At 61.8% G+C, this 27,139-nt stretch overlaps 1 protein-coding gene across 7 annotated transcripts; it reads left to right on the forward strand.

Moving 5' to 3' along the window:
- The first annotated feature begins 41 nt into the window (after window positions 1-41).
- TRAF2 (TNF receptor associated factor 2) lies at window positions 42-20,593 on the forward strand. 7 transcript variants are annotated; one of them, XR_005020324.1, is made up of 11 exons: window positions 42-93; window positions 7,084-7,300; window positions 7,761-7,839; window positions 8,003-8,101; window positions 12,233-12,394; window positions 13,117-13,191; window positions 14,738-14,812; window positions 16,274-16,615; window positions 17,122-17,299; window positions 17,842-18,641; window positions 18,726-18,856. XR_005020324.1 is itself a non-coding variant. In XM_036855638.1 (11 exons), exons 2-11 carry the CDS (start codon window positions 7,113-7,115, stop codon window positions 18,858-18,860), a joined length of 1,560 nt encoding a protein of 519 aa, XP_036711533.1. In that variant the 5' UTR covers window positions 42-93; window positions 7,084-7,112; the 3' UTR covers window positions 18,861-20,593. The 7 variants fall into 7 exon arrangements, 6 of the variants coding, with proteins under 6 accessions (XP_036711533.1, XP_036711534.1, XP_036711531.1 ...); XM_036855638.1 differs by having other exon boundaries at window positions 17,128-17,299; window positions 17,842-17,990; window positions 18,642-20,593; XM_036855639.1 differs by having other exon boundaries at window positions 17,842-17,990; window positions 18,726-20,592.
- Window positions 20,594-27,139: the final 6,546 nt, after the last annotated feature.

Genomic DNA, 27,139 nt, shown 5'->3' on the forward strand with positions numbered 1-27,139 from the left:
AGTCAATCAGGCGGGCTCGTGGGCGGGGCGGCGGGGGCGGCGGCGGCGGCGGCGGCAGGCGGGCAGGCAGTTCCGGGCGCGCGGCGGAGGTTGGTGAGTCGCGCCGCGGGGGTTGGGGTCGGGGGTCGGTGTCGAGGTCGAGGGGCGGGGGCGGCGGGGCGCGCGGCGCCAGGAGGCCCGGCGGGGGCACGGCCGCCGCCGCGCGCGGGTCTGAGGGGATTTCTCGGAGCCGGAAACTGAAAGTCGGAGCGGGCCCCTCACAGGAAAGTTCGCGAACGGCGGGGCGTCCACGGCGGCCGGCCCGGGTCCGCGCGGGGTCCACGCCCCCCGAGCCGCCCCCGAGCCTCAGCTGCGGCCCGCGGCGCCCCACCCCTTCTTGCCCCCGAGGGGCTTCCTGCCCCGCTCGGGGTCCGGACGGGCTCCGCGGGCGGCCTGGACCTCGGGGGTCGCCGCTTGTCGCTTCCTGCCCCGGGCCCTCTCCCCGTGCCCCCGACCCCCCTGAGCTTGGGCCTTGTCCGACGGTGACACCGAGCCCCGAGGTGGATGGGGAGGATGCAGGGGTCTAGGGAGCTGCCGGGGCGGACGGAGCCTGGCGTGGGGACTCACAAAACTGCTGTGTGTGCGGGTCCAGACGCTCCCTGGAGGCAGAGCGGGCTCCTCGTGGACCGGACGGTGGGGACGGGGGAGAGCTGGGGACAGCTGCGCCTGTGACAGCAGCCGCTCCGGCCGGCCTTGAATCTAGCAGAGCAGGGGGCGTGCCAGGCCTGACGCCGGGCCCTGCGTGACTCAGGGGCCACATGTCCCCGGCGAGTACGGCAGCGTTTAGCAACTCAGTTACTGGCTTTAGGTGGAGGTCCCAAGCAGCCCAGAATTGTTGTTTGAGTTTTTTTTAACAGCTTTATTGCAGTGTAATTTACGGACCGCAAAACTCACTGTTGCTTGAATTTCAAACAAACAAAATCGTAAGCAGTGCTTTTTTGAAAGCCTTTTCTGAGGAGCAGAAGCTTTCAGTGCTTTCAGCAGTAGCATCTTCACACACTCGAGCGGCCGCTCTCTCTGATTCCAGGCTCCAGCCTGGCCGGTCCCCAACCTCAGCCCCACGCCTGGGGACACAGCCCAGCCCCCGTGAGGCTGCAGCTCCCAGAGGCCGGAGCCGTGATTTGGGCCTCTGTGCTCTCTGGTCCTTTGGCCTGGGACAGCCCTGAGCGCACCTCCTGACACACCCAGGCCGCGCCGTGGGCCCTTCCGGTGTCCCCCCTGCGTCCCAGACCTCTGCCACCTGAGGTGGCATTGTGCCCTGTGGCCCTGGCCTGCTGACTGCATCGGTAGTGGCACTGCCCAGTCTCCCCAGCTCCACGCGTGATGCACAGCAGGAGCCTGGAAACATCCATGCGGAGCGACAGATAGAGTGAAGGTCACGTGTGTACATCACTGGCTCGCTCACTCTGGGGAGACAAACACGCATGTCCTTCCTCTGGGGACCTGAAGAAATGGGTTGTTTCAACAGTGGTCGTAAACTGCGGACTAGAGCGCAGAATTTACAGCCATCACTTGGTGCTGGAGAAAATGTTTTCTCCGGGAAGAAAAGGCCTTCTGACTTAGTTCTGAGCCAGGTGTGGGCCCCCCTCTGGCAGTGGGAGATGCCAGCCCGCCCGCCCGCATGGCCAGCACACCAGCGCGGACCGGGCACGGTCCAGCAGGTGGGTTTCCACCGCAGGGCAGCGCACACATGGGCAAGGGGAGGAAGGTCCAGAGAAGAAAACCCAGAACAAATGACCCACAGGTTCCACAGGTCATGCCGAGAATGGGGCGCACGCCTTCCGTCTGTTCCTGAGTCCCCACCTGGGCTTGATGCCCTGCCCCCCCTGCGTCCTGGGCCTGCTCCTTCACGGAGATGGGTGAGGACCGCTCCCTTAAGGCCTGGGCTGTGTTAGCAGAGGAAGGACGTGTCCCCGTTCCACAGTGCGGCTGAGCCTCGGGGGGTGAGGGGGGCAGGCTCCGCGGAAGCTGTCCCCTGGCTCCGGGCAGGACCAGAGTGGCCACCGCGTTCCCTGCAGGACCAGCAGGCGGTGGAGATGGCGTTTGGGGCAGGTGTTCCTGGGGACTGGCTGTGATTTAGGGAGGCGAGTACACAGCAGCGGTGGGGGTAGGAGGTGAGTAGTGGAGGTGACTACAGTGCGGGCTCCAGGATTGGGGTGCCCTGCTTTGTGGCGGGGTGGCGCCCGGCGGGGCCAGTGGTGCGGCACGGAGGAAGGGTCAGACACGGGTATAGGAGCCAGTGGCCGGCGGGAGCCTTGGGAGCAGGGAGGGCACCCCCGCACCCCCCCATGGGCCCGGGTCCCTCCTCCCTGCCTCCAGGCCCGCGATGCTGCCGGGCCGAGGAACGGTGCGGGGAGGCGAGGGTTGTTCAGGAAGCCGAGCAGCAGAGGCCCTGGAAGCCTGGGGGTCTGAGGGAGGAGCCCAAATCCCCAGCTCGTATTTAAGGGCCTCGGGAGGCTGCTGCGGCGAGTCAGGTCACAGTGGACGGTGGCCGGGCCCAGTGGTAGCAGTGTGGTCAGGTCCTGGATGTTTGTAGCAGGTAGAGCCAGTGGATTTCCTGGCCCGTTTGAGGTGGGCGTGAGGCGGGGCTGAGGCCTCAAAGGGGCAGAATCGCTGCATCGTCATTGATCAACGTCTCCCTGTTGATGGCCCCAGTTTTTCATAAGAATCTGGGTGTGTTGATGGCACGAGTAGCTGCGAGTGGGCGCGGGTGGGAAGGGACGGCGCAGCGTTTGCTGTGTGCTTTAGCGTAAACGGTTGTTGGGCGCTAAGTTGGTACCAGACCACTTGGCATCACGTTGAGCTTGAACGAAGATGAAAGTAGTGTCAACGATAACGTTCACGTGGACCTGAGGTCCTGGGGGCCGCACTCGCACGCTGTGTGCGGTCACAGGTCCCTGAGAGTTGCTTCAGGAGGCTTGGGCCTGGGGGGCCCAGCGTGGCACGCAGCGGGGGCAGCTGTCAGTGGAGCGTGGATTTGGGGGAGTTTGGTCCTTGCGTTGGGGCATCCCAGAGGGAAGCTCCTGGGTTGAACCCGTGTGTCTGCTGGCAACAGGTGGCCCCCAGCAGCCGAGTGCTCCGTCACCTGATGTGATGTTGGTTTGGGCAGCAACGTCCCTTCTGAGAATTAGTCCCTGACCCCCACACACCGGGCTGAGGACGGAGGAGCCCAGCTGCCCAGCGGCCTCCGGCTCCGTCGGGGTCTCGGCTCTTTCCCTGGGTCCTCCTGCTCTGTACCCAGGCGGGACCTGGGCTTGGGAAGGGGGCCTGCAGCACACGAAATGGCAGAACAGCGGTGGGGTGCCAGATGCCCCCCACTCTCCTGGGGGTGGGGAGGCAAGAGGGAGCTGCAACCCCACCTGGGGGGGGCTTCTTTTGTGTTAAAACCGGTTTTTGAGGTTATTCTACCATCGTTAATATTATGAAGCAGAGTTATTCTGGATAAACGTGCATGGGTGTACCATGATTAGGGATTTCACCATCTTTTTTTCGACTCTCCGGGAATAGAAACTCCGTCTCTTTCTTTTTAAAATGGGGTATACATACAGTAAAATGCACAAGTCCTAAATGTACAGCCAGATGCACCTGTGTCCACGTATACAGTCATTCGTCGCCTTCCAGAAGCCCTCACGTCCCTCAGGCAACACTGACCCTCCCGCACGGAAGGCTTCTGTGTTTCGCTTCTCACAGGGTTTCTGACTCCAAATGTGTGGGTTTCCCCACACCAAGCAGTTCTGCCTTTCTAGATAGATGCCGACTGGGCGTCCTGCAGTTCAATTCAGTTCTGACACTGGCCTCCTGGAGTTAGCACACACCCCTTGTGTTAAGGGTTTGGTCGCTCAAGGCTGCCCCCACCCCACTTCAGATGCCAGTGGGGAGGCGGGGCCTCTCATACTTCTCACTGACCGACTGTAAATTGAGGGTCCCCATGACCCCCTCCTTGGGGTCAGTAATTTGCTAGAAGGGCTCAGAGAAACATGCGTAACAGCCCGCTGGGAGAGACACACAGGGCCAGGTACAGGGAGGGACGCGGAGCCTCCACGCCCTCTCCAGCCCCCCCTTCCCAGCACCTCCACATGTTCAACCCAGAAGCTCTCCAAACCCGGTCGGTCGTTTAGGGTTTTCACCGGGGCTCCATTCTGAAGGCAGGATTGATTGAATCACTGGTGATTAAGTCAATGGCCAGTGTCGCTGCCGCGGAGATGGGGGTGGTGGTGAAGGGGCTTCTGAGTAAACAAAGGTGCTCCTCTGTCCCCATGGCTCAGGAAGCCCCAGGGGTTCTGGGTGCTTTGTGCCAAGAACCGGGATGAAGACCCAGCGTCTGTTGTATCCCAGTTCCCAGCCCCAAGGGTAACTGCTGTTCTAACTTCTATCGTCGTAGGTTAGTTTCGCCTGTCCTCGAACTTCATGTAACTGGAATTATCCTGTAAATAATGTTTTGTATCTAGTAGAAATGCCGTTTCAACAAAATTCAAGTTTGTTGTATGAAGTTAGTGCGTTCACGTCTGGAGCATGTTTGGGGAGTGAATTAAGTGTGAGACCAGGGCCGGGCCGTGTGGGAATACTTGTTCACACTCCCAGGTGAGTCGTGTGAATGGATGTAGTTCTTGTTTTTTACCACGTCGCCTGAAAGTCAGGATTTGGAAAATAAACTGGAAGCTTGGAAGGACCAGTAGGGGGTTTTGGTTCCATATTGGAGGCTTGTAACATCTGACCCCTAAGTACAAAGGCTGCCGGTCGCCCAGCCCCCAGCCCCATGTGACTGCAGGTGGGTGGAGTGTGCGGCGCCAGGAGGGTCCGAAAGGGCCAGAGACTCGGAGTTTTCTTCTAATGTTTGGGCAGGTGGCACGGCAGCAGCGGGTGGCTCTCAGCGCTGAGTGTGGGCACGGCGCTTTAGAGTCTGTATGATGTTTTCCATTACAGTTCTCGAGGGTTCAAGGTATAACTGTGACTTGAATAAGACATTTAAGGCCTTAAGCACTGAGACCTCCTAGGGCGTGGCGGGGGCGCCCTCTGACCGCGTAGCTGCCGGCCCTCCTGCCGCGCCAGGTAGCCGTGACCGCTGAGCCGGGAAGACGAGGCCCACTGTGTGTTGGGGCCTTTTTCCTCTTTACTGCTCAGAAAAGAGACCGTTTGTGGTTCTTTTATGTCCAACAGGAGTAAAGGTCCATGGATTAATAAAATGGGCTCAATCTGCCACAGAAGGTGTGGTCAGTCGGCCAAAAAGTGTTTCCCCCGGGCCGGCCACATTCGGGCGGAAAGTCGTCGCAAAAGAAGAAAGTCTCTCCTGACAGGTCCCCTGGAGACTGTTTTTGAGATTGGCAACGAGAAAAGCGTCACCCTCATCCTCACGCCTTGCACGAGCTTCATTTTTTATTTTGCTTTCTGGCCCTGCCTGTGTAAAACATGGCTGCAGTCATAGAGGTCTTTGCGTTTAATCTTGTTTATTTTGTTTGTCTATTTATTTATTTATGGCCGCGCTGCGGCTCCCGGGATCTTAGTTTCCCCAACCAGGGATTGAACCCGCGCCCTCGGCAGTGAAGGTGCGGAGCCCTAACGGCTGGACCGCCAGGGAATTCCCACATTTCATTTAACACCTTATAATGAATACAGAGTTTCGACCTAAAGAAGATGGTTTTTTTTTTTCTAGTTATATTCAAAAATAAAAACTCCTCTTTCTCATGTAGTTTGGAGCCATGATATTTTAAACCATCAAGGTTACGAAATCAATTTAGTAGCATGACCAGAAAAAGAGGGAAGCTAGGAACGTGATCCCTGTCACGTGGGAGGGAGTGCACCTTCACGGGCCTGTGTTCCAGACGTGCACACGTGTGTGGCCGCCACAGCCTGACCTTGAGCTGCCCTGGCCCACACTGGGGGCGTATCCATGAGCTCTTGGGACTTTTTGTTCACATCGTCCACCAAAAGGTTTTACTAATAAAGGCACCTCTCATGCTTGCACATCTGTGTTGTGAGGGCTTGAAGGAATGAGATACCCCAGCTGTCGAATGGACAGATGGACCCTCCAGGGGCCAGGCCTGCCAGTGTGAGGAGAGCACGAGAGAGGCAGAGCTGTGCCCTCCTGAGGTGCCTGGGCACAGCATCCCTTCTGTTGGTGGCTGGAGGCAAGAATGTCGGTTGTGAAACGTCCTGGGAGCTGCGGAGGGCCCTCCGAGTAAGGCCTGCTGTGTTACAGACCCCACAGCTGACTGAGAGTGGCTTTGCCCAGCAGCTAGGGGACGACACCGTCTGTGCTGTCCCCTTGGTGTCAGGCCAGCATAGGACAGTGCACGTGGCCTCCTGTGCACGGTCGCTGCCCAAGCAGACACGCCCACCCACCCACCCACCGGAAAGGGGCAGAGTTTCATAGCATCCTGACTTGACCATGCCCATACCCCAGAGCAGACGGGGTGTGTGCTGGGGGCGTGCGGGGGCAGGGGGAGCTCTTTGGGGGTTTGCACAAAGGACTGGGGCAGCCTGCCGGGGTAGTGGACGATGAGCAGGTCTCTGAGCGCTGTGGGGGACCCTCCCCCCGCTCGCCCATCCTGGTTACCTTGCCTTGGCGGCCTTACCAAGGGCTGGTGGACGGCAGAGAGCAGCTCTGAAGTGAGGGGGACCCTGGCTGTGGGGACGGGAGCAGAGCAGCAGCTGCACACAGGCCGCACCCCCATCTTGGGGCTGAGGGTTGGTACGGCCGTCTCCTGGGCCTGCCTGGGGGCGTCGCCTGCCAGGCTGTCCTGTGTTCTAAGGACACTTTCACACCTGGAGCCTTGGGGAGATGGCCAGGCGCAAGGATTGGGGTCCGCGATCACGGTCCGATGGGAGCCCGGCCAGCTGGCCTGGGAGCAGAGGCCCCGGCCGGGTGGCCACAAGGACAGCCCGCTGGGCCCAGGGCTGCGGCGGGTGTGCGGGTGCCCGCTGTCTCAGCCTTAGCCCCGCCTGCGCAGGGCTCCCCGGAGCGCTGACGTCCTCCCTCTCAGAGGTCCAATGGCCCAGGCCTTGCATGTCCCCGGATCCGCCATGACACGCTGTGCTCTCCCTTAGGGCTTGGCCTTGGTGGGGCTGCGGTGCTCATGGCTGCAGCCAGCGCGACCCCTCCCGGCTCTCTGGACCTGCTGCAGCCTGGCTTCTCCAAGACCCTCCTGGGGACCAAGCTAGAGGACAAGTACCTGTGCTCGGCCTGCAGGAACGTCCTGCGCAGGCCCTTCCAGGCTCAGTGTGGCCACCGCTACTGTTCCTTCTGCCTGAGCAGCATCCTGAGGTAGGGGCACCGGGAGCAGCCAGGAGCGGATGCGGATGCCCGCGTGGCCCAGGGCTGCTTTGGTGTGGGCTGAAGTCAAGCATCTCCTTAGAGTCTGTTTTCCCTGCTTCTCCTTGTCTCTGGTGGGAACCGGACAGTTTAAGATTGCCTGGAGGCTCCCGCTCCCTTTGTGCTGGGCGCCCGAGTCCCTGCGGGGTCGGGAGGTGGGGCCTCTGGCCCGTCAGCAGGAGGACAGCGGCCCTTGGTCCTGGCATCTGTCTGCGCGGGTCGCGTTCAGGCGGGCCGGGGTTTGGGGCTGGGCTCCGAGTGTCTCGCACGGTGCGCCGTGTCCGCTGGCTGCCCCGGTGGCCGACGGAAGCTCCGGAGCCCGAGCCGTGGCGTGGGCCTGTGTTGGTGAGGCCGTGGGCCTCCCACCCTCCGCGGCGGGTTTCCCAGTGCGGCCTCCCCCTCTCCCCACCAGCTCTGGGCCCCAGAACTGTGCCGCCTGCGTGAACGAGGGCATTTACGAGGAAGGCGTCTCTATCCTGGAGAGCAGCTCGGTGAGTGAGCCGTCCACGCTGACGGTGTCGAGGGGAGAGGGGACCTGGGAACGGCTGCGGGAGAGGCGCCCCGGTCCCGAGCCTCCCCCCAAGGCTTGTGGTGTGGGGCGCCAGGCGGTGGGCGGCTGGGAGGGGGCTTACCCGAGGGATGCTCTCTCCCCAGGCTTTCCCGGACAATGCTGCCCGCAGGGAGGTGGAGAGCCTGCCGGCCGTCTGTTCCAGCGAGGGCTGCACCTGGAAGGGGACCCTGAAGGAGTACGAGGTAGGGGCTGCCCTGCGCTGGCGGAAGCCCCTCCCGCAGAGCAGCTTCAAGCCCGCCTGACTCCCGCGGAAGGGGGTGCAGCTGCTGCTCCGGACGTGCCCACCTAGACTCTGGAGCCGGGGAGCCGAGCGTGTGGCCCGGGGTGGGGTGCCCACCCTGTCTGGGCTGTTTCCTGGTGTGTCCGTGGACGCGGTCCTGCGGCCGCAGTGCGGTGGCGGTGAGCAGCGGTGTGCGCGGGGACCCTGGTCCGGCCCTGAGAGTGCCGCGCAGGCAGGAAATTAGCTTTCTCGCCGACGGGACTTTGTTGTCTTTCCTCACTTTGGATAGTGCTGACTCTGGAAGACGCAGGAATAGCCTGCACGTCCGTTCTGGGGTCACAGGAAGGCATCTGGCCAGTGACAAGGGCAGTGGCTGGGTGCATATCTTGCCAGCCTGTCTCTGCCGCGCGAGGCTGGCCTGTCGGGGTCCCTGTGTGCTGGGCCTCCGGCAGCTGAACCTGCGGCTGTGAGCCCGGCCGGACGCTCTTCCTGGTGATCAAACGTCCTTAAAAACTTACGTCTCCAAGGTACCTGCGCACGAGCGTTCCCAGCAGCCAAGTGTCCCCGGCAGAGGGCGGACACACAAGATGGGGGCTGGTCGTGCCGTGGAATAGTGTCCAGTCATGAAAGGAAGGGAAACCCCGCCCCAGCCTACAGCGGGGACGGACCTTGGGGACATCATGCTGAGGCCACTCTCAATCAGCTTTGGGGTCTGAGTGAGATGAGCCCAGCACAGGAGGACAGAACCTGCGGGACCAGCCCTGTGAGACAGGAGGTGGAGTGGAGGCTGCCCGGGCCGGGAGGTCGTGTGCAGTGGTGCAGAGTAACGGGCTGGGTCCTCAAGGTGGGGAGGCCTTGGTGCTGTCCCACGCGGCCCCGGCTGGCGAGGCTGGAGGGGCTGTTTGCGGGGGACCCGGCTCGCCTACGCCCAGGGCTGCCCAGGCCGCGGAGCAGCCTCCCTGCCACGGGGTGGGCGCCAGGCTGCGACTGAGTCACGACACGGGGGAGAGCCCGTCAGCTCTGGAACTGGGGTCCTGGGTTCCTGGTGGGCTCCTCCCTCCTGCTCCCGTCCCGGGCGCTGCGTGGCGGCATCCTCTGGTCCTCTTGACCGACTCGACTTCGTGGGCTTCAGGCTCTCGGTTGCGTTTTGCCAGAGGAGCAGCTTGGCCGTGTCCGGGGAGGAGCCGGTGGTCGGGTGGACGGAAGCTGGGCTTTCCTCTGACGGGCGCCTGGCCTGGAAGCAGAGGCCTCTCTGTGCCCTTCCGGGGAGCCGGACTGCAGTCTGTGGACAGAGGCCCCCGACGCCCAGGGGCCACCGTGGGGCGGGGGCGCAGGCAGGGGGTGCTGCCACCGGGCCCTGCTCGGCAGACGGGCCTGAGCTGTTGTTGCCCAGCGCTGTCCGGAGAGCCGGCCTCGGGGCAGGGTCTCTCCTGGGGGCGGGGGGGGGAGCCCCAGCAGGGAGTGCAGTGGGTACTCTGTGTCACCTTTTGAAGGGACCAAAGAGCCCTGGGGACAGGCGGAATAGCCCCAGCTCCCGAGTCCTCTGGGGTTTCTGCCGCCTCCAGGCCACCGGTGCGGGTGGCAGCTTCGCAGGCCCCTGGCCGAGGGCCTGGGACCGCAGCCAGCCCGTGGGCCCTGCGCCGGCCCTGCAGGCATGCGGGCTGGAAAGTCCCTGGCTGCACCCGGGGAGCTCAGGAAAGTCCCTGGGGGTTGGTCACGTGGGAGACGGGCACTGCTCTGGGTCTCTCGGCGCAGCCTTTGACGTAGGGTAAACCTGTCTCTAGCTGGGGTAAGACCCCACCTCGGGGCGCGGGCGGCCACCTTGCTGCAGCGGTGGCCCCGCTCCCAGCCTGGAGCCAAAACGTTTGCCCTCTGGGCTGCTCAAAATTGGGGTGGTGCTGGGAAATGCTGAGACCGCGGCTGAGCTCCTGAGAGTGTGGAAAGATGGGGAAAATCCTGGTCAGCCTTTGAATAAGTTTTTCCTTTGCAATGATGTCTAGTGTTTTCTAAAACCTCAGTGAATTAAGAGTCCAGTTCAGTTAGAAGGTGTTTGTGGAGTGGCTGCCAAGCACACAAGCCCTGGGGACTGGAAGCGAGAAGCAGGGGCTGCGTGGAAGCAACAGCAGGGAGAAGGGGCCTCGGGCTTCAGAGGAGGGGTCCGGGCGGCCCTGAGGGAGGACCAGGTTACGGGGACATTTTGCAGCTGAAAGGTGAGCAGAGTCGGATGTGCTCACGTGTCAGGGAATCCAAAGCTGAAATGCCTGAGTGTTTAGCTGGAACTCTGGTTGAATGAATACTGATTTCTCTGAGCCATCTGGTGGGAGTGGGAGCCGACGGAGCCCGTCCCAGCCTGTGAGGGTGCTGGTGCCCCTGCTCCAGGTACGGGCTTCGGGGGCACTGAATCCCGGGGGCGCCTGCTGAGTGGCGAGCGGTGTGGGGCCGGGTGGTCAGCGCTGGCCGCGCATGACCCTCTCCAGTTGTCCGGTGGCCCCCGGGGCTCACCCTTGAGCATTTTCTTTTGCTTTGATCAGATCCAAGTGCCCTCTGGGTGCTGTCGTTTTTGTTTCACGAGTGTGGTTGTTTCCGAGGCTCCCCTGTGGCTCGGTGTGATGGTTTGTGCTGTGCTCAGTGTGGCCAGACCAGGGCCCTGTCTGGGGAAGCTGGGGGTGCCCTGGCGGTCGAGGGAAGTTCCTCCCGGGTGTGGCCGCCGTGGAGCCTTTGAGGAGCTGTCGCCGGAGCGGGAGCCCTCGGGGAAGGTGTCCCCTCTGCTCTGCTTCCTGTACCTAGTGGCGTCCTGCCCACCCGCACGGCCGGTCTGTGTCCTGGGGCTGGGCCTCTGCAGCAGCGTCCACGGAGCCCCGTCGGGTTGAGTGGGGTCACCGGGGAGGCTTGCTGAGAAGGCCGAGTTCCATCTGATGTGTGTCCCTGCGGGAGACGTGGAGCCCAGGGTCCTGTGAGGAGGCGGGAGTGCCACGGGCACCACGTCTGAAGTCTCCACGCCCCGGCTGCTGGGAGAGTGCCACGCGTGCCGTGTCTCTGGGGTTCACCTGGCACCACTTCTCACTCCCCGAATGGTGAGCTTTGGCCCCGGCAGCCGAGCCTGCCACATGGGGTGGAGACTCGGCCGGCCTGTTCGCTCGGCCTCGGACTGTGGGCCACGTGGAGACAGAGCCCGCGTGAGGCACCTCCTTCCTCAAGGTCACTGCGGCTGAGCTGCCCCAGCTTGTCAGGCGCCCAGCCTGAATCTTGGTGGAGGTGCTGACCCCACGGCGTGGATGTGCTCGGTGCCCAGGCTGCGTACTTACCAGGGGTCGATTTTGTGTGATGCGTATTTGATCACAGTTTTTAAAAAACAACAGCAAACAAACCATCATCTCCCGTTCTCTGCTTACCGGCCCGCCGTCTGTGCCCCTTCCTGGCCGGCGTTTCCTGAGAGCTGCGCACAGCTTCTGTCTGTCCCCTAGGCTCGTGGCCCCGTTTCCAGGTCCCACCCTTTCTCACCTCTTCAGCCACCGCCACCTCCGCTCAGCCCGCTGCCGCGGCCGCCCCAGTGCTGCGCTGCTCAGGGCCACGCCTGTCCGGGTCGGGCCCCCGCTCTGCGCAGTGAAGCGGCAGCTGCAGCTCGCCTGCCCTCCTCCCTCCGCGTCCCTCCCCACGCTGCTGGCTTTACCGGGCCCCGCCTGACCCTTCGGAGGCCCAGGCTGGGACCCTGCCTCCCTGGCCACATCACCCTGCGTGTCCTCAGCTCCAGGAGGGCGGGGACGGGGGCTCTCAGCCTGGGCGTCGGGACGAGTGGGCACCTGCGTTTCCGTGTGCTTCTCGCTCTGGTCCCCACGGCGTCACTTCTCTGCCCTCCGTCCACTTAGAACCTGTTCCCGCAGCCCCTCTCACTGTCCCCTCTGTGTCCCGAGGGTGGGGTGCCGCCGGCTGGATCTGGGTCCTGATCTCTGCGCTGGAGCAGGGGTAGTGGAGCGAACGCGGTGGCCCCCGTGGCCCAGCGCCGAGAACGAACCCAGCCCGGGCCGCGGCCAGTGGGGCAGTGGCCCAGAACCCCACGGGCGCTCCGCCGACGCCTCGCTCCCTTCGTTGCCAGAGCTGCCACGAAGGACACTGCCCGTTCATGCTGACCGAGTGCCCGGCGTGTAAAGGCCCGGTGCGCCTGGGTGAGAAGGGGCACCACCTGGAGCACGAGTGCCCGGAGAGAAGCCTCAGCTGCCGGCACTGCAGGGCGCCCTGCTGCCTGGCTGACATGAAGGTGAGGGCACGCCCGGCGGGGTCGGGGGTGAGCTCACACGGGGGGACGGCAGCGTGCGGCCACGTCCCCCTCGCTCGGCCAGCAGCCTCCCTGGGTTCACGCTGAACAGGCCCCGAACACCGTGTGGCTTTATCTGAAAGTTGTCGCGTGTTTGTGTAGGGCGGGCCACCTTCCCGTGGGTTACATCACGGCTGGAGCTTCTCAGGGTTCCTGAGGTCATGAGCAAGCTCGGTGCCCACGTTTCCGGAGTCGGTCCGTGTGGGTCACGTGGATCTGCTGGGTCGGGACGCAGACGCCCCCTGCTGTCTGCAGGTCTCTTCACCTTCCGCCTTTCCCTGTGGGCGTCTTTTTCTCTCTGCCGGCCGTCAGTCTGCATTTGGCTGGTCGGGTCCCTGCGGTGTTTTTCACGCCCGGGAAGCCCAGCTCTAGAGGCAGCCCAGGGCCCGAGACTTCGGGCACCCACCCTGCGCATCTCGTCAGGGGTCTCGGAGGTGTTCTGGCCGCTTGGCTCCCCCGCCACCAGGAAGTCCGCCAGCCTGGCACCCGGGTGGCAGTACTCTCGGGGCGCTGGGGCGCTCCTGCTCCTGGTGTTACCCCAGCAGCTGCCGGTCGAGGGCAGGCCCTGAATCTGCAGACCTCCGTGTCGCACGCCGTCTCAACCTCGGGGCTCAGGAGCGATGCTGGCCTGGCCCCAGCTCTGACGGCTGCCACGTCTCTTCCAGGCGCACCACCAGGTCTGCCCCAAGTTCCCTTTGACCTGCGAGGGCTGCGGCAAGAAGAAGATCACACGTGAGAAAGTAAGCACTCCCCTGGCGCCCCTGAGCGCTGACCAGCTTGGTGCTCAAAGGACAGGCCGCACCTCGGCTCTGGGGGGCGGGGTTCCCAGGGTGGGGTCGCGGGCTCCTCTTCCTGCCACCCCCCTCCCGCTGCGCAGCCTTGCATCATCTGAGCCACTTGGCCGCAGGGAGCGGGGATCTGGGCAGTTGGACTGTTTACCTGACGTGTGTGTTGATGGCTCTTCTCGCTGCGGGAGGTCTGTGTCCCTGAGGACGGGGCGGTGGCTTGTCTGTGCTCCTGTTGTGGCGATGGTTCCACAGGCAGGCCCCCAGGCCCGCCCTGGCTGTGCTGGGAGCTGACTCGGGGCGGCCAGGCGGCCTCCATGCTCTGGGAGGGAGGGCGCATGCTCACATGCCTGTGGGAAGCCTGCGCTTGGTCCCCGGGGAGGCAGCTGCAGTTTGTCCGATGAGGCCCCTTTGTCTCTGTTTGAGCTTCTGAGGTTGCTCTTTGGAGATGACGCATCTCGTGGATTTGTCCAGCGGTTATAGGGCTCCAGGGCAAGAGCTGGGAAGAGAGTGATTCCGGAAGCTGGTGGGGCTCGGATCCCTCCCGAGCTGTCCTGGTCGCGCACGCCTCGCCCACACGATGGGTGAAGACAGCATCCAGGCTAGCTTAGGTGGCGTTTCTCAAGTTGTGAGCGTGACCGAGAGCTTTTTGCCTGAATTTCACCTGCGTTTCTCTTCCTGGGGAGCATTTGTGACTCCCGTGCGTTTCTTGGCAGGGCATTTGTCCTCTTTTTTCTCTGTTTTTGGAGCTCTTTGTGTATCAGAGCTGTAAGTTGCAGTTATTTGTCCTTTTATTTTAGTTAATGGTATTTTTGGTTTGTTTTTGTTTTGAGGGGCACTTTTCAAGGTTTTTCTCATTGTTTCTGGATTTTGATCCAGAGTTGGGATTGTTTTCCGCTTCCTGCAGGTGTAAGTCTGATTTCTCACGTTTTGGGTCCCTGGCAGGTGGCGGCCAGTGGCGGCCCCTGCCCCTCCCCCCACGTCTGGCAAGGTCGGCCTGGCTGCGTCCCCCTCGGCCCAGGCGCTGCCCGGCTCAGCTGGCCACCCTCTGGGTCTTGGGTTCTGCTCTGCTCGGAGTGTGGCCGTGGGCCAGCGCCACGCCGGGTCAGCGCTGGGGCCCTGATCCCTGGTCAGGCTGGTGCTCCTCACTCTTGGCTCGGTTTGGAACCCAGGCTGTCGGCCCCCAGGCCCCAGGGCCTCAGACCGGCCTGTGAGGGAGGAGGTGGGCAGGGCTGCTCTCTGGGACGCAGAGGCCCACGCACGGGACGGGCTCTGCGGGCGATTCCAGACGGCCCACGCGCCTCAAGCACACACGTGCACGCGTTTGCGTGTGTGCGCGAGGGTGCACTGCAGCTTTGGGAGCCAGGTTGTTGGGTGTTGTCCGGCCCGAGCGTGCAGAGGCCAGTGGGGCGGGTGCGAGGGTCCTTTGATGAGACTGACCCAGTCGGTGCAGACGTGGCTGGAGCAGAGGAGGACCGGTGTCTGATGTCAGGCCCGTCAGTTTCAGGACCACGTGAGGACATGTGGCAGATGCCGAGTCCCCTGCAGGTTCCACGCTGTCGGCTGCCCCGAGATGGTGAGTCCAGGTCTGCGGTGGGACCGCCGGGAGCTCCTGGTTCCCAAGCAGAGGCCGGCGGACGTGACCGCGCCCTGCGGACACTGTCTCCACTCCACCTCCAATCCGGCCCTCAGGTGTCCCGGCTCTGTCCACTCGTCCCCCAGGTGATCCCTGGTGCCCGGCCTTGACCGCCCAGGTGCTGGGAACCCCCAGCGTGTCGCAGCCCCCCGCGCTCTAGCGATGCCCCCTCTGCCCGTCCTCTCACCTCACCCAAAAGGCTCACCTTGCTCCACCCGGCTCTTCTGGCCAAAAGCCCAGTGGTCGTTCTGGACCCACCTCCTGTCTCTCCCACCACGTCCAGTCTCCCAGAAGAGCCTCCATTCTGCCTGCAGAGGGGTCCTGGAGCCTCTCTGCCTCCCCGTCTCACCTCTGTGGCCTGCGTGGCCCTCCTGCGTGATCGCACCCTGGTCACTGGCCTGGCTGTCCTCCAGCACGCTGACTTTCCCCGGGCCCTGACCCACCTCCTGTCTGCCCGCCGCACCTGCCAGCTTCTGTGCGGCTCCCTCGGGCCTGGGCAGCTCCCTGCTCACATGGCCCTCGCCCTCCTTTCCCACCTGTTCTGTGCCCCCGAGGGCTGGGCGTGTGCAGGCCCTGCAAGCGGAGGCTGGCTCCACAGATACGGGCACACCCCAACCCTCTGCTCTCAGCGACACCCCAGCAGCACTTCCGGTGGCAGCAGTCCTGGCGGTGTTGTCACTTGGTGACTGGACGACACTTGGTCTCCGTGTCCTGCTTTGTTTTTTCTAACGAGGGTGAACAAGGGCAGCGCCTCTTCCGTTCGCTTGGTTTGTGTGTGACATCCTGCTTCTGGGCAACGCGGTGCTGGTCATTTCCCACTCAGGCCCGGGGATCCCTGGCGTGGGGGCCGTTAGAGGCCAGAGGAAGCGCCTAGGGCACACGCTGCCACAGCCTCTTCACGTCCCACTGAGGACGAGTGTCCTATTGACCCTGTGGATCCAGCCGGCCTCGGCCCAGCTTCTGGAAGCCTCAGGTGCCCGGCCATCCCAGGGTGCTCCAGGCACTGGACCTCACGCGGAGGTTCATCCCTTTCTTTCCATTTTAGGCTTTTTGAGGCTGTCTGACCCTCCAAACTCGTTGTGGAGCTTTGGAAGGGATGTGGCTGCAAAGCCAGATCTGTAGGGACTATTGAAGATGCGTTTTATCCCCCTCCCCCCGCCCAGCCGCGGCCGCTTCTTTTGCGGTGTTTCTCCCGTCACCTGAGTCACGGGTGAGTCACGTAGGGCGGTCTGTGATGCGCAGACGTGGTTGAGTGCAGACAGCGGCAGACGCGGCGCTGGCAGGTGAGCGAGAGGGCAGGTCACCCTCGTGTCGCCGCCGCGCGCCGGGCGCCGGTGCTCCGTCGAGGTGTGCGGCCGCGGGGCCCCGCTGGGGCTGAGTGCGGGCGTCGTGCCTCGGCAGGTGGAGGGCGAGAGGCGGCAGGAGCACGAGGCGCAGCGGCTCCGGGAGCACCTGGCCCTGCTGCTGGGCGTCCTGCAGGCCGGGCCCCCCCCAGGCGACGGCCGCCCCCTCCTCGGCCAGGGCGAGCGGGGCTGGGGGGCCAGCACGCCGGGCCCGGGGGCAGCGCCCGCCACGGCGGCGGAGCTGCTGCAGCGGTGCGAGGCCCTGGAGCGGAAGACGGCCACCTTCGAGAACATCGTCTGCGTGCTGAACCGGGAGGTGGAGCGGGTGGCCATGACTGCCGAGGCGTGCGGCCGGCAGCACCGGCTGGACCAAGACAGGATCGAAGCCCTGAGTAATAAGGTTCGTGCCCGGGGTGCCCAGGCCTCGTCGGGCGGGTGCCAGGGGCTCAGGGGGCTGCAGAGCCAGGAGTTTGAGGGCAGCGCCTGCGTTTCCAGCAGGCACTCGGCTCTCCGCGCTGTGCCTGAACAGAGCTCCTCTCTGAGCCCCTTCCCCGCAGGGTCTGACGCGAGGCTCAGAGAGGCCGAGGGTGGAGCCTCTTCTCTGACTGGGGGGCAGAGGTAGCCGTGGGGAACGTGCCTGGTGCTTCGTGCGGGTCCCACGAGCGCGTTTCCTCCTGGGGTCGGGGGTCTCGTGGGCATGGAGCCCATCCGAGAGCAGCTGACCCAGCAAGGCTGAGGCACTGGGCACGGGGGCCGTCCTCCTGGAAACGGGGGGAGACAGGCGTGGGGGTCGTTTCATAGCGCGTTCCTGCCAGACGGAAGCTGGTCTCTGTGGAGGCGGGTGAGCCCCAGGCCCCTCTGGCCCGGTGCCCCAGGGGCGCGTCCTGACGGGCCCCGTGCCCCCAGGTGCAGCAGCTGGAGAGGAGCATCGGCCTGAAGGACCTGGCCATGGCCGACCTGGAGCAGAAGGTCCACGAGATGGAGGCGTCCACCTTCGACGGGGTGTTCATCTGGAAGATCCCGGACTTCGCCAGGAAGCGCCAGGAAGCCGTGGCCGGCCGCACGCCCGCCATCTTCTCCCCAGGTGCTCTTCTGGAACTTGCCCTCCCCCTGAGCTGCTGCCACCCTGGGCCCCCACATCCCCGGGCTGGGGTCCGCGCCCTGCCGTGGCCGGGAGCCGCAGGGTCCCCCGGCGGAGCCTGCCCGGCGAGCCGGCTCGTCACCCCGCAGTCACCAGCCTCGTGTCAGGGTCACGTCTCGTTCCTTAAGCGGCAGCCCCACCATGTCCGCGGTCGCCCCTCTGCTCCCCGTTGGACATGAGGCTCGTCCAGCCGCAGCCCCTCTGCCCAGAGCCCCTGCCTGGTGCTCGAGCCTCAGTCCAGCCCCTGAGGTTCCTTCCCGGTGGGTAGCAGGGCCGGTGCAGGGTCGCATTTAGGGTCTCTTAAAAGTGCCGTGTCTGACGAGTGCTTCCATTTTCAAGAGAAGTCTGTTTGCACGAGCAGCTGACCGCGTGCCTGGAGGAGCACGTTCCCTCCTGTGCCCTCCACCCTGAGTGGCGTGTGTGTGTTTCCTGGGGAGGTGGCCGCGTGGGCTGAGCCCTGGGCGCTCACCAGCACCTCCCCACAGCCTTCTACACCAGCAGGTACGGCTACAAGATGTGTCTGCGCGCCTACCTGAACGGAGATGGCACCGGGCGCGGGACGCACCTGTCCCTCTTCTTCGTTCTGATGAAGGGCCCCCACGACGCCCTCCTGCGCTGGCCCTTCAACCAGAAGGTGCGCGAGGCCCTGCCCCGGCTGTGCTGGCGCGCGGGAGCCCCTGGGTGACAGGCGTCGGCGTCACCACGCCTCAGTGCTCGGGCAGTGTCCATTGTCTCCTGGGCCATGCCGCTGGTCAGCCCCTCGGGACCAGCAGTTTGTGGTGGTGCTGCTTCAGAGAGTTTGTCGCAAGGAAGGGGGGCCGCCAGGGGGCCGTGATCTGAGGGCATGGCCCAACCCTTGGGAAGCCAGAGCCCACGCGGGGGAGGAATTGGAGACCCGGGCACTAGTCAGGACAGACGCCATGATGACGCTGGGCAGCCCCGTGGCCCTCGTGGAGGAGGTGGCGTCACTGAGCACAGGGCCGACTCGTGCTTCTCCCTGAGGGGTGCTGTTCCTGGGGGTGGGGACAGCTGCGTGAGCTCTTTGGTGAGAAAACGTCCCTTAGACAAGTGTTGTCAGAAAAAAGCACAAATGGACGTGGCGCGGGGTGCTGGGCTTCAGCCTCGGATCCTGGTGTCAGTGGACAGAAAACGCCGGGATGGGCACAGATGGACAGACCGGGCTGACCCGTGGCGGCCGTGCTCCCGGCACTCGACTGCAGACTGGGCTCCTGGCGGCTGGGCAGGCTGTGACTCACGTGCTGTCCCCTGGGCGCTCTCCTCCCAGGTGACCCTGATGTTGCTGGACCAGAACAACCGGGAGCACGTGATTGACGCATTCAGGCCTGACGTGACCTCGTCCTCTTTCCAGAGGCCGGTCAGCGACATGAACATCGCGAGCGGCTGCCCGCTCTTCTGCCCCGTCTCCAAGATGGAGGCCAAGAGTTCCTACGTGCGCGACGACGCCATCTTCATCAAGGCCATAGTGGACCTGACGGGGCTCTAGCTGCTGCTCACGGGCGCGGGGCCACCGCGCTGGGCGGGCACCTGCGGGCTCACAGGCAGGGGCCGCCTCCCGAGAAGGGCTTCAGCCCAAGGCCATCGGCGTGGGCTGTGGGCCGTGCAGCTGCGGAGCCCTCAGCCCGCAGCGGGGCGGCCGGGGCCACAGTGAGGGGCTGCTGGAGAGGAGGGACGGTCTCAGGCCCAGCTGCCGCTCCAGGGAGAGCCCTGCTGGGCTGGTCTGACCAGGCCGGCAGGTGGGGAGGGCGTCCCGTGTCCCCTGCCCTGCGGTGCGTGCAGGGCGCATGTCCAGGCCCCCCCCCCCCCCGCCCAGCTCCCGCAAGACACGTTGGCTTCCCTGTTGGGTGTGGAGAAGTCGCTGTTAAACCCTTGAATCTCTGCGGTGAGTGGTGTCCATCTGGCTCTCGTCCTGGCCATCAGTGACTCTGGCCGGGGCCTGCTGGCATCCACGCCCCGTGTGTCGCCAGCTCCTTGAGCGGTTCCGTGGGCTCCCTGACACTGCAGGCTGGCTCGTGCGGGCCTCGGTGAAGCCAGCCATTCTCTCTTCTGCGATGTTACTAGCTGGGCAGCTCCTCGTCCCTCAGGCCTCCCCAGGGGCTGCCCTGGAGAGCAGGGCCACGTGCGTGCCCCCGATTCTGGGCCTGCCCCGCCCCTCCGTGCAGGGCCCCCGGGCCTGGAAGAGTGGCCGATGGCTTCGGCTGAGTTTGGGACCTGACAGGTGGCGTCTCCCCAGGACCAGGACTTGCCCGGCCTCCAGGTGTTTCCTCAACAGCGGCAGAGCCCGGGCAGCCTGAGCACAGGCTTGCACCTCGGCTGGACCCGGTCAGGGCCTCAGCCTGGGGGCTGCAGGATGGGCACGGCGTCCTGGCCGGCGGCTGGCCACACCCAGGTGCGCTAGTGACCAGGACTGGGTGCTCAAGAGCTGGGGTCCTTCCAGAGAACCTGTGACAACATCGTCACTTACTTCTCTATTTTGAGAAGTTAAAGAATTGAAAGGCACAGAGAATAATAAGCTCCGTGTGTCCAGACTTAACAAATGTACATGTTTTGAATTACGTATTTTAATTAAAAAGAAACATTGCAGAAAAGTTGAAGTCCTTCTGCTTCCTTTCCCTCTCACCACCACCTTCACTGGCCAAGGCACCAGCCTCATGGATTTGGATCCTTTTCAGTTTTAATTTTTGTCTCTGTGTGTGGTCACCCACAAGTAAGGCTCGTGTACCGAGTCCCCTGCAGACCCCTCTTCCCCTCCCCCAGGGAATGCCTGGTGTGCTGAGCACCGCATGGTGGGCCGGGCGCAGACAGACGGTATCCCTCCTCCCCGTTCCCTCGGGCACGTGCCTCCCCGCGCTGCCCTCCTGACCTGGACAGAGCATCCCCGCTGCTGCCCGTCCCATCCCGTCCAGCCCTTGCTGCTTGTGCGTGCAGGCTTGTTGCTCCTCCGGGGTCCCTGCCTGCCGCCCGCCTGCCTGCCTACTGGGGTGTTGGTCCTGTTTTCCTCCTGGTCGGAGAGAGCTCCCAATATTCCCGGAACCTGGCCCTGGAGCACGTGCGGGCTGTGTGTGCAGGTGTGTACAGAAATGGAGCGCTCGGACACACTCGGGTCATGGACATTGCCGCTGGCCACTTAGTCAAGAAGTCCCAGCCCCCCGCCCCCACCGGGCTGACAAATACTGTTTTCTTCTGATGGGTTTTTTTTTTTAATAAATTTATTTATTTATTTATTTTTGGCTGCGTTGGGTCTTCGTTGCTGCGCAGTGGCTTTCTCTAGTTGCGGCGAGCGGGGGCTACTCTTCGTTGCAGTGTGCGGGCTTCTCACTGCGGTGGCTCCTCTTGTTGCGGAGCACGGGCTCTAGGCGCACGGGCTTCAGTAGTTGTGGCACACGGGCTCAGTAGTTGTGGCTCACGGGCTCTAGAGCGCTGGCTCAGTAGTTGTGGCACACGGGCTTAGTTGCTCCGCGGCATGTGGGATCTTCCTGGACCAGGGCTTGAACCCATGTCCCCTGCATTGGCAGGCAGTTCTTAACCACTGTGCCACCAGGGAAGCCCTCTTCTGATAGTTTTAAAGTTTTGTTTTTAACATACTGGGTTTTTACGTTTGAAGTTTGTCTATACGTGGTGTTTGTGTATGTGTTTCCATCAGGTCAGTTCAGGTTAAACCAAATAGATTAGTGAGTTTGTTTCCTTACCCTTAAAATGAATCAGAACAGTAAAACGAGAGGCGTAGAAAGGTACTCTTCACCCACAAGGACAAAGAGCGGGAAGAAGGTGACAGCAGAAGGAAGACTTGAGCCCGCTGGGAAGGTGGGACGTGGGCACGGGAGTGGCTGCCCCGAGGTGCCCAGGGTCCGGAGCAGGCAGCGCTGGAAGGGCGTGGGCTCGGAGACTGCAGCGGGAGGGGTCTCCATCTGGGGGACTTGCCAGAGGAGCTCGGGACAGGTGCCCGCCCTGCGATGGAGCGAGGAGTGGACGTCTGCAGTCAGGACTGCAGGCGCCGGCCCTGCCCTTGAGGAGTGTGAGCTGCTGTGGGGTCACTTTTGCCAGGAAACCAGGGTTCCGGGGGGAAACTGAGCTCCAGAGGAGGAACCCGGGGGCGGGCCGCTGCCTTGTAACCTGGTTTAGGACGTTCCCGTCACCCGCCCCCTGCCCCTGGCAACCACTGACTCACCAGTCTCCCCCAATTTGCCTGTGCTGGACATTCGTATAAGCAGAGTCGCACAAGCTGGCCTTTGACGCCTGCCTCTTGGAGCATAAGGTTTTCAAGGTTCTGCAGCCTCAAGGTGAGTGAGCCTCCCGGTGTGGTGGACGGACACGCAGTGGTGGACTCGTGGGTGGGCCCGCCTTTGGCTGCTGTGAGCATGTGTACGAGTCTCAGCATGGACATGTGTTTCGGACACGCAGTGGTGGACTCGTGGGTGGGCCCGCCTTTGGCCGCTGTGAGCGTGTGTACGAGTCTCAGCGTGGACGTGTGTTTCCCCCTCTCCTGGAAGATGCCTCCGAGGGAAGCTTTGGGGCGTGTGTTTAACTATGGGAGGAGCTGTCACGTTACCTTCCGGAGTGGCTGCACCATCTGGCATTCCCACTGGGATGTGAGTTTTAATTTATGCCTTTATTTGACCTCCTACTCCCTTGCCTTCCATGTTATCTAGAATTTTAGTTCCATCTTATTTTTTCAACGCACAAAATAATCATCTAGAAACATCGAGTAGGGACTTCCCTGGTGGTCCAATGGTTAAGACTCTGCGCTTCCACTGAAGGGGGCACGACGAGTTCGATCCCTGGTTGGGGAACTAAGATCCCACATGCCATGCAGCGAGGCCAAAAAAAAAAAAAAAAAAAAAGCTTCAAGTAGAGGGACAGCATCATGTGTGCTGTCTGCTCACAGCTGACTTGTGCCCCCTTGTCTTCCTGTGTCTCAGGCTCGTTTTGTGATGCAGGCTGTGGTCCACGTTGGTGGCTGTTTCATGTGCACTTGAAAAGAACATGTCAGGGCTTCCCTGGTGGCGTGGTGGTTAAGAATCCGCCTGCCAATGCAGGGGACACGGGTTCGAGCCCTGGTCCGGGAAGATCCCACATGCTGCGGAGCAACTAAGCCCGTGAGCCACAACTACTGAACCCGCGTGCCGCAACTAATGAAGCCCACGTGCCTGGAGCCTGTGCTCCTCAACAAGAGAAGTCACCGCAATGAGCAGCCCGCGCACCGCAACGAAGAGTAGCCCCCGCTTGCAGCAACTAGAGAAAGCCCACACGCAGCAACAAAGACCCAACACAGCCAAAAATAATAAATAAATTAATTAATTAAATAAAAAGAGAAAAGAACATGTCTTCTGCTGCCGGTGAGGGGAGTATTCCGTACGTATCGATTAGATTCAGTTAGCTGATAGTTGTCATGGAGTGAATTGTGACTCCCCCAAAGATAATGAAGTACTAACCCTCAGTAACTCAGACTGTGACCTTATTTGGAAATACGGTCTTTACAGAGATAAGTTAAAATGAGGTCATTAGGGTGGGCTCAATCCAATATGACCGGTGTCCTTCTGAAAAGGGGAAATGTGGACATAGACGTGCACAGAGGGAAGAGGACGTGAACAGGCCCAGGGAGAAGGATGCCACGTGAAGACAGAAGGTCGCAGTGATGCGTCTACAGGTCAGGAGCACCTGATGTCGGGCAAACGCCAGAACCTAGGAAGAGGCCAGGAAGGGCTTCCCCCAGAGAGAGTGGCCCTGCCAGCACCTTAACCTTGGACTTTCATCCTCCAGAACTTTGAGACAATAAATTTCTGTTGTTTTAAACTTCCCAGTTTGTGGTACTTTGTTACAGCCACCCAGGAAGCTAACCCAGGAGAGAGGCTCAGTTCTCCTGCATGTTGCCGCCTCTGTGACTAGTTTGACCTTTACTGAGAGAGAAGCACCTAGTCTCCAACTGTAACTTCAGATGCATCTGTTTCTCCTCTCATTCTGTCACTTCTTGCTTTGTGTATTCTGAGGCTCTGTTGTTAGGTGCACACACGTAGGATTGTTATATCTTCTTGGTGAATTTACTCTTGTATCAGTGTGTAATGTCCCTCTTTTTTCTTGGTAACAGACTTTTTCTGAAATGTGCTTTACTTTGTCTGATATTAAACATCCTGTTTCTTTTCATTGGCATTTTTGTGGTATACATTTTTCCATCCTTTTACTTTTAACTAACCTATACTATATTTGAGTGAGTTTCTTAGAGATGGCATAGTTGGGTTGTAGGTATTTTTGTTTTTAAGTTTCACGTTGACAATAATGTCATTATGGATATGCTAGATATAAGTTGACCATTTTGTGTTTGTTTTCTGTTGGTTCTCTCTGGGTTTTTTGTTTGCTTGGTTTGTTTTTTGACCGTGCCATGCAGCATGCAGGATCTTAGTTCCCCAACCAGGGATCGAACCCGTGCCCCCTGCGTTGGGAGTGCGGAGTCCTAACCACTGGACCGCCAGGGAAGTCCCAGTATTCAATTTGAGTTTATCTGTTGTGATGCTGACTCTCTTTATGGTTTTAGTGGTTGTTCCAGTCTACTTGGAATCAGGAGTTTGCTCTTTAATTGGGATGTAGAAACCTTACCACCCTGGAGGCCCCTTTGTGGTTCCCCCGTTACCTCTGCGTGTGCTGGACATGTCACCAGACGACATCATAACAAACTTCCTTTCAGCGGCCGAACGTGTTTGAAGAACTCGAGGAGAGTGTTTACTGTTTCTGTTGCTGCCCCTCCCTGCTGACCGCCCAGGTTTCCTGACACCACCTCCTTCCTGCCGGAAGAGCTCCCATCGGCATTTCTGTTAGAGCAGATCATTTTCACTGGATATAGAACTCCCGGCTGACTCTTTCCTTTCCCCCGGCACTTAAAAAATGTGCTACTTCTGGGAGTTCCCTGGTGGCCTAGTGGGTAGGACGCCAGGCTTTCACTGCCGGGGCCCGGGTTCAATCCCTGGTCAGGGAACTAAGGTCCCTCAGCGCACCCAAAAAAAAAAAAAAAAAAGTGCTACTTCCTGTGGCCTCCGTGGTTTCTAATGAGGAATCTGTAGTCACCACAGGCTGCTCCCCTGGGGCCGAGGTGCATCTTCTCACTGCTTTCAGGTTTCTCTTGTCTTCAGTTTTCAGCACTGATTTAGATGTGCCCGGGTGTGGATGTCCTTGAGTTTGTCCTTTTGCTCAACCTCTTGAATCTGTAGGTTTGTATCTGTAGGTTTATACCCAAATTTGGGGACATTTTCAGCCATCATTTCTTCAAATCGCTTCCTCCTCTCCTTTTGCGCTTAGACCTTTGCTTGCCGTCCCACAGGTCCTTGAGGCTCTGATTTTCCTTTACCTGATCTTTTTTCTCTCTGTTCAGGTTGGACAATCTCTGTTGTCCTGTCTTCAGTCAAGTTCACTGACTCTTTTCTCTGACTTCTCCACCCTGCTATTAAGTCTGTCTGGAGTTTTAAATTTTTGGTTATTTCCCTTTTTTGTTTCTTTGCTGAGATGTTTATATCTTAATATCCACTGCAGAATGTGTTTGACTGCTCACTCAGGCATTTTATAATAGCCACTCTGTCTCTGTCAGGTAACTTCAACATCCTTGGCTTCCCTTGAGTTGAACGTTTCCCAGCTCTTCGTGTGCTGGGTAACTGTAGGTTAGATTCTGGACGTTGACTTCATCAGGTCTGGGTCTGGTTAGGCTCAGGCTCACGTTCCCACTGCCACCCGTGGGCTGGATCCCCCGTCAGCCCAGCCCCCAAAGCCATGCTCTTTCGGCCGGTCCTGCCTGCGGCTCTGCAAGCTCACCAAGCCTTGGGTCTGATCCTTAGGAGCAGACCGGCAGCTCAAGGGTGGTCCTGGGCGTCACAACCACTTCACGGGCTGTTTCTCAAGCTGCTCCCTCTGGTCTGGCTGCTGGCTCCCCGTCTGCCCTCCAGCCTGAAACCTGGCACTCCTGTTAACCCTGCCCTGTCGTGCCCCTCCTTAGTCTGGCCGTGCCTGGGGCCACACCTGGGGCCACACAGCCCCCCGGCGATCACCCGGCCTCTCCGCACTCACTCAGCTTCCCGAGTCCCCTTTCCCGACCCCATGGCAGGCTGGCGGCTGTGCCGCGTGCAGGCCCAGGAACTGAGGGTGGGCACTGGTGAGAGGTGCCGGTACTGGGGTCCCCAGTGCTGCCGCCGCCCCTGCCCCGCCTGCCATGGTGCCCTTTTCAGAGCCCTCGGCTGCCCCGTGCCTCTGCTCAGGTTTCTGGCCACACCTCCGGAGGAGCAGGGCCTCGAGCCAGCTCCCCACCTGCACCCACCTCCCACGGAGCTCGGAGGCTCAGGCGTGCTTGCTGCCCTCCGTCTAGACCTCAGCTCGCGTGCTCTGGGGATGGGGCTCCTCTTCCAACCCCCGTCTCCACGCGCTCTCCCTCTGCCTCCCGGGCCTCCCTGTTCCTCTGGCACGTTTGTTTCTCTGCTTTTTGTCATCCGCTTCCCAGTTCTCACACCAGCTGGGCCTGGTCCAGCCTTCTTTCCGTGGGTTAAGCATTTAGTTCCAATCACCCTATCTCTTCTCTGTTGGCTCCCTTCTAATTTTTTGATTTCTGCATGTTCTTGACTCCGATTCCGCTGCTTTTGTTTTATAGATTTTGTAGGTTTCCTTGATGGCTTTAAATTAAACATATCCCCAGTCTTTTCCAGAAACCGCATCACCTTGCAGCTACCCCAGAGCAGTGGTGTCCGTGGGGTTTCCTGGCTCCTGTCTGAGGCCGAGCCTGGGCTCCTGGCTGCGGTTCCAGGCGGGTTCCGGGCAGACTGCTCGGGCTCCGCTGCTGTCGGGCTCCTTTCCCTGTTCTCACCCGTCCAGTGGTTCGGAGACAGACCCAGGGGCCCAAGCTTCCCCGCTGCAGCAGTGGGGCCGGGGCTCTGTCCTCGGGGCGCAGCTGTGCCACTGGCTGGCTCCTCCGGGGACTTTGCCCTCCAGTCCGAACTCCTCCTGGGTCAGCTTCCCCGACCTCGTGTCTGTACCCGGCCCTGCCCAGCCCGTCTGCCTGCGGCCACCTTGGCTCCGACCCCGCAGGCGACCGGGGCAGCCTCTGCTCGCCGCTGCCTCTGGCCTGGAGGAACATGCTGTCCCCCAAGGCCCGTCCACGTCTGTCTTCTCGACCGTCACGTTGGCGCGTGCCGAGTGTGGAGCCGATGGCAGTTCAGCACCATCACTCCACGTGCAGCCGAGCTGCATTTCCACCCTGGGGTGTCCCGAGATGAACAAGTGGGCCAGGTGAGCCCCCAGGATGGGCCTGGGCCAGGCCTGAGGGTACAGCTGGGGCCACCCCCACCCCTCTGCTGCCACCTCTGCTCTGTGTCCACACTGTCACGTGCCAGGCCCCAGAGGTCTGCCCCTGCCCCAGCCAGGGCACCCCCTTGAGGACTCAAAGCCCTGAAACTGGCCCCCCCGCCGCCTGCCCCGCCACCCGCCCCGCCTGCCGTCCCTGGTGCCTGGCAGCACTTGCCAAGCCGTGTGTCCCTCTGTGCCCCCTGCTGGCGGGGAGCGCACACGTGCCAGACGTGCTCCGGAGTCTCTGCGCTCAGGGACTTGTCCACAGAGGCAGCAGGGGCGGCGGCTGGGGACGCAGACTCGCGTCCCACTGCCCAGTTCAGGGCAGCTCCAGCGTGTGGCCTGGGGCACCCGCCCCGTCCAGCAGGCACGACGAGGGCCCGTATAGATGCCATGCCCCTCCCTGCACACACTGGATGCCACGCCCCTCCCCGCACAGACTGGTCGGCACTG

Source organism: Balaenoptera musculus, chromosome 6, assembly GCF_009873245.2.
Source record: "Balaenoptera musculus isolate JJ_BM4_2016_0621 chromosome 6, mBalMus1.pri.v3, whole genome shotgun sequence".
NCBI lineage: Eukaryota > Metazoa > Chordata > Mammalia > Artiodactyla > Balaenopteridae > Balaenoptera > Balaenoptera musculus.